This window comes from Medicago sativa, chromosome 8 (genome assembly GCF_051527215.1).
Source record: "Medicago sativa cultivar Bolivia chromosome 8, Bolivia_mono, whole genome shotgun sequence".
Taxonomy (NCBI): domain Eukaryota; kingdom Viridiplantae; phylum Streptophyta; class Magnoliopsida; order Fabales; family Fabaceae; genus Medicago; species Medicago sativa.
The window spans coordinates 33287201-33293632 of record NC_140756.1 but is presented as its reverse complement, the minus strand read 5'-3'; the positions used below and the strand labels follow the sequence as shown (position 1 = coordinate 33293632).

At 31.1% G+C, this 6432-nt stretch overlaps 1 protein-coding gene across 1 annotated transcript; it reads left to right on the top strand.

Annotated features, from left to right (window-relative positions):
- The first annotated feature begins 3364 nt into the window (after positions 1 to 3364).
- On the top strand, positions 3365 to 6042 carry LOC146898587 (disease resistance protein RGA2-like). Its single transcript, XM_085731564.1, has 2 exons — positions 3365 to 3484; positions 4705 to 6042. The coding sequence occupies exon 2, from the start codon at positions 4707 to 4709 to the stop codon at positions 5895 to 5897; it is 1191 nt and encodes a 396-aa protein (XP_085587690.1). The 5' UTR covers positions 3365 to 3484; positions 4705 to 4706; the 3' UTR covers positions 5898 to 6042.
- The last annotated feature ends 390 nt before the right edge of the window (positions 6043 to 6432 follow it).

The window sequence follows — 6432 nt, the reverse complement described above, 5'->3', positions numbered from 1 at the left end:
CATTGGCACTTAACTGTCGATGGAATCTTCAACACTTAACTGCCGCCGGTTCCATTGGTGGTTAGCTTTCGCCGGTTAACTAAACATCGGCACTTAAGTGTCGAGGGGTATTTTGGTCATTTACATGTGTTTTTCAGTCAATGCTGATGTGTCAAAAGCAAAATTCATCAAACAATATTGCTCATCTATTGGTGTCGGGGCAATATTGTCCCTAAATTCACGAGCGTATGTTTATAAAAACTACATGTATGAATGATATGAATTAGTTGTATTTTTAAAAGGAAATTTATTGTGTTTTTGTCAACAAAAAAATGAAAGTAATTTTAGATATTTTATAAGATTTTTTTTTGGAGATATTTTATAAGATTAAAATATTTTATATATAAACTAGCGTTAATACGAGCATTTCGTGCACATCTGTATGTTTTTTTTTTATACATTAATACGTATAAATTACAAACAATAGTTTTTATGAAATTTTTACTTTGATTATAATTATTTTGATTTTGATTAAAATTATATGTATGAATATTTTGCACTTTCATGTTGTAACAAACAGTGCCTGTCTTTTTGAAAACACTAACCATAAAAACTAATATAATATAAATTATTATATTTTTGAATGACACCAACAATATAACATTCTTATATACAATTTTTTTAAGGATATACTTGGATGTAAAAAAGGCAGCTCAAAATCATGTATATATACAATATATAAAGGGAATGCATGATTTTGATTTGACTCAAAGAATGGTATTTTGTTAGTGTCATTCAAAATGATAAGAATTTATATTATATTTAGTATATTGTTGGTATTATTAAAAAAGATAAGTATGCAGAATATTTATTCTCTATACTTATAATTTTAATCAAAATCAAAATAATTTTAATCAAAATTTTATAAGACACTTGTTCATAATTTCTATAAATTAACACACGATAAATATGATCGACGGACTAGCACTGAACGGTAGTATTAATTATTATTAAACTAGCAAAAAAAGGGCACTCACGTGCTTATCTTTCCGTTTTTTTTTTTGTGTTAACGTTTGAAAATTATGAACGATGTTTTTTATGAAATTTTGATTTTGATTAAAAGTAAAAATATAATTATTTTTTACTTTCAAATTATAACAAATCAAACTAATCATGATTATCTATTTATTATATAAAAAACTATTGTTTAAGGGTATAATTGGAATAATGAAAAAATAAATATATATACATTTATCTAGTTTGTTACATTTTTTAAATGATAAAGGAAAAAACTGAACATGTGTTTTTGTTATATTTTTAGTTTAATATTTAAATTTATTCTTATCTATTTGTTACATGTTTTATCAATAGTATATATATAAAGTAAGATTTTTTTATGCCACGTGTCACTTCCACATTCATTCTCAATATTTCTATTATTTTTTCTATTTTTAAAAACTAATATTTTATTTAACATAAATATCTCAACAACATTTTTGATCTTATCCACTCAATTTTTCTTTAATTTTTTTTTGAATTTCTAATATTTTATGTAGCAGAAATATCTCAACAAACTACACATAATATTTTCAACAAAGTTTACATGTATGATCTTATTTTATGATTAAAAGACTTCAATTTGTTTATTTGTTTTTAGGAAAAGAAACTTCAATTAGTTATTACTTATCTTTTAGCACTGTATCATTCAATTAGTTTTTATGTTTGAGGAAAAAAATGGTTCGATTAGTTTTTATTTTTGATAAAAAAAGGTTCGATTAGTTATTATGTTACTCCCTCCGGTCCTTATTATAAGAAAAAGTTGACTTTTTAGGTTCATTGAATAATTAACGTATCTCGTCATAAATATAGGCTAGATTCATCACTTGTACAATGAACCTAAAAAGTCAATTGTTTCTTATAATAAGGACCGGAGGGAGTATCTTTTAGCAGCATATTCTATTGCAAATTTTAATTATAAATAAATAATTTTTTGTTAATCACATATTTACATATTTTGAGCACAAGCAGATACCCCAAACCTTCTTTTCATCTAACATTTTTCTTTTTTCAGGTTTACCAAACACCAATTTTATTCCCTTTCAATAGATTTTTTCTCTCATACGCATGGGCCACGAAACAAACCCATGACCACATGTTTAAAGGGACCAAAAACTCTTACCACTTGAACTAAGGACAAAACTTAGGTAAAGTTCCATATGTACGGTTCTTACTGTTCTCCAATAATATCATAACACATGTATTACTTATTCCACGTCATCCAAATAAACTAAACGTCGGTATCCTGCCGTTACCGAAACTGTGAAATAGCAACTCTTGCTGATAATCAAGTTTCCATGTTGGTGAACGTTTGTAAAACATGTTTTGGACGGTGGTACAAAACTCAATCTTGACTGCCATCATGGTTGCCACCGGTGCTCTTAAACAAACAAGGTCGTCAGTATATGTTTTTTACACCATCAGAGGACCAAAGAAGAACCTGGTTATAACTTACAAGAGCTATCAATTGTCTTGATTTTTTTTGTTGGATAAAGTACTGATTTTAAATTATATGGATTTGGATTGATAGAACACTTTTAGGAAGTGGGGATTAATGAGAAATTAGGTGTGAATTTGACCGCAAGATGAAAACTTACTCATGATTTCAGTTTAGTGCATAATTCCATGGATAATAAGTGGAAGGAGTTGACGAAGAGAGAAAGAGGGTTTCAGGTTTGGAAGACAGAAGTGTAACGGTGGTCAATATTTTATTGATATATTATTTAAAATTAAAATAAATAATACACGTGTCATGTTTTTATTGAATAACAGTAAGAAGAGTATAGATGGAACTTTACCTAAGTTTTGTCCTTGAACTAATTCATTATTGATTTTGTTACACTTTTTATTCTTGCATTGGACATTCATCTCATCATTTATATATATTTTTAAGATATTATTATAATTGTAAATTTAAATAAATTCAATCTAATATACTTACATGTGTATTCGTGCACAAAAACTTATAAAACTTACTATTTAATATCTAACCCGGGCAACGCCGGGTCTCTAAACTAGTTTGTATTGAAAATTGAGAGCATTTTTGGAAGTCAAAAGTGTTTTTTTTTTTTTTTTTTACAAAAGGAAGTCAAAAGTGTTGAAAGGGGTATATACAGTAATTATAGATAAAACCAACATAAACATAAACTCTTTTATATATGTATTGAAAATTGAGAGTATTTTTGGAAGTCAAAAGTTTTTTTTTTTTTTTTTGACAAAAGGAAGTCAAAAGTGTTGAAAGGGGTATATACAGTAATTATAGATAAAACCAACATAAACATAAACTCTTTTATATAAAACGAACAAAAATTCAAGAGAGGAGCCTCACACTTGTTTGCTGCTAACTTGCTCTCAAAACCCTCATAAAACCTTTCTCTCGCTTTCGTCACTTCTCAACCGTATCTCTCACAATCGGAACCCTAGCGCCTCGCACTTCTTGCTATTCGAGGTAAATAACATTTTCTCTGTTTCTCTCCCAAATCGCATGAACCCTAACAGTATGTTAATTTGTTTATGTGTGCATTATTCTAATTTCAACTTCACAATTTTAAGTTAAGCAGATATCATATATACTATCACAAGCTCAATTTCAATGCGTGAAGCATATATATCATATTCTAAGTTTTATTTTGATAGCTTAGAGTAAAAGAACCATAATATCATATATTGCAAGGGAAGAGTGTTTTACAATTCTTGATACTAATTTGTTCTCAATTACCAACTATTTTTCCAAATCAAAACATTAGTTGAATTGAAATTATATTGTTGCAAATAATCAAAAAATTCCTCTTCTCTATTTCAAGTGAGATTTGATAAGTTTAGGTTTAGGGTGGCTAGTAGTGTTGGGAAAAGGGTGAGGAGGTCGGAATAGGAGATTAAGGTCGCGTCGTGCAGGTGGAGCCTAAGTAGATTGAAGTCATCGCCTTGCTTATTTTTAGGGATCCGGGTGATTGTTTCAATAGATAGCTTTTGGGATACGGTTATTTCGGCGGTGTGGTTTTTTCGGGTGCTGTAAGGTGGCAAGTAGTGTTGGGAGGACGAACTGTTGTGTTGGGTTTTTTTTTTTCTGCCGTTTTGTGTTTAGGTGTTTTTCCGTCTCCCAGCTGCTATTTCTGTTGTTGCCTCTGTAGCTTCTGGACAATGTTTAGTTCATAGGGGTTTTAGAGTTGGTGTTCTTTTGTTTGGATGTTCAGTTCGGTTTTTTAGACTTTAGCTATAACTGAAGTGCTGTGTCTTCTTAAGTGTTTTTTGGGGTTTATTATTTCTGTTCCAGTTTCTGCGTGTACAAAGCTGTTGTTGTTTGCACTCTTTAGCAGTCCTGTTTGTCTTGTACAAGATTTTGCTTGTTAATAAGTGAATTTCGCTGCTTCAAACCATGTCTTTTCTCTCTCTATGATTCTGTTGTCTAACAACATATATAATGTCTAGAATGTACATAAAGTAAGATTCTGTTCTCTATGGTAACAATTTTTATTCATTTCACCAAAATCCTCCAATTTTTCTCTATGATTCTTTACTTACTATTTTTTTTTTCCAAGTTTTTGTAGTTTTGTAGAATGGCATGGGAACTCTTCCACATATAACTCCACCACTATGTTAAATTCTGACATGAGTTGACCCAAATCCCAAAAGTTTGTATACTAATTTGTTTGCGATAAATATGTGCAGGTATGTTGTCTCACATGATTGATCAGCTGATCAATAAACTAGAATCCATGGATGTTAAAGCCTCTATGAGAGGAGGTGATGTTAAAAATTTGGTTCGAAGCATGCGTTCTGTCCATACTTTGGCTTTATCTGCAGACACGCAGCAGAAGCAGCTGGGTTACAACAGCCGTGAAGTTAAAATATGGCTGAAGAAACTCAAAGATGCTCTTGATGATGTTTTGCATTTGCTTGATGACTTTTCCGCTGAAGACTTGAGGCGTCAAGAGAAAAAGGATAAAAAGTTTCAAATCTTTTTCTCATCTTCAAACCAATTTTTCTTTTCTTCCAAGATGGCTGCCAAAGTTAAGGAACTTACAAAGAGAATTGAGGGCCTTCAGAAATTTTCCAATTTTCAGAGTCACCCTTGCGAGCAACGGGATTTCAATGAAAGAGAATCACTTTCCTTCATTCTTGAGCAAAATTTTATTGGAAGAGAGAAAGAGAAGAAGGATTTGATAAAGTTGTTGTTGAATACAAACACCAACGGAAATAACAACGTTTCAGTTATTTCCATCGTTGGAAAGGAAGGAATTGGAAAGACTGCACTTGCTCAACTTGTATACAATGATAAGGAAGTCCAAAGACATTTTGAGTGGAGAGAATGGGTGTGGGTTTCTAAATTTTTTAATGTTCCTAGTATTTTTGCAAAAATTATAGAAGCTAAGTATACAAATTATAATATGAAACCTGTATACCAGCCGCTCCGCGAAAAAGTTAATGGTAAGAGATATTTGCTTGTGTTGGATGATCTGTGGAATGAGAGTCATTACCATTGGTCTACTTTGACGGACATTTTGAAACTTGGAGCAAAAGGGAGTAAAATCATCGTAACCACAAGAAGCGAGAAAGTGGCAAAGATAACAACAAAATCATCTCCGTCAATCACTTTGGACAAAATAAATGAAGAGCATTCGTGGAGAATGTTTTGTTTATTTGCTTTTGATGATGAAAATGAACCAGAGAATCAAAACTTGGTGTCCATAGGCAAGGAAATTGTGAAAAAATGTAACGGGATTCCGCTTGCCATTTATAGTATTGGACGCTTGATGTATTCTAAGAAGACGGAGAATGATTGGTTAAGGTTAAAGGACAAAGATCTTGTGAACATTGATGAAGAAGGTGTGCTTACAATTTATGAAGAAGATATGTACTGAGCTAACAAGAAAGTTAACACTTTAGGATTTCGTTGCAGCTAGTTTTTACTAGGTATGTCAATAATAAACTAGTACATGTAAGCAGAACTTGCACTTACTGGTGTTAGCTATATATATAAGCTATATACTCTATCGTTTGGGATTAGTAAGTCGTCCACTCATAGCAATATAAATTCTATGTTCCTATTCTTAGCAGTATTGGATGTTTAATGTGCTAAATTTTTTTAATTAATTGATGATCTACTAACTATAATAATATAATATTTAGGGGGTGTTTGTTTGAGGGTTATCAAAATAATTCCTAGGAATCTAAGGCTGGAATCAAAGATTGCTTTGTTTGGTAGATGGGAAAAACAAGAATATGCCTAGGAATTATTTTATCCCAGGAAAGCAGCTCCCCCACGTTCTCCCCCACGTTCCACACATTTTTCCTCTCTTTTTCCTCTCTTTTATTCCCATCAGATAGCTTGGGAAACTTTTATTCCCAGGAAATGTAAACCCATTGATCTATTTAAAAAGCCATTTATGCCCCTGC

What these genes read in the sequence shown, in the direction of transcription:
- LOC146898587 (XM_085731564.1), top strand. Translation starts at nt 4,707, where the DNA reads ATGTTGTCTCACATGATTGATCAGCTGATCAATAAACTAGAATCCATG.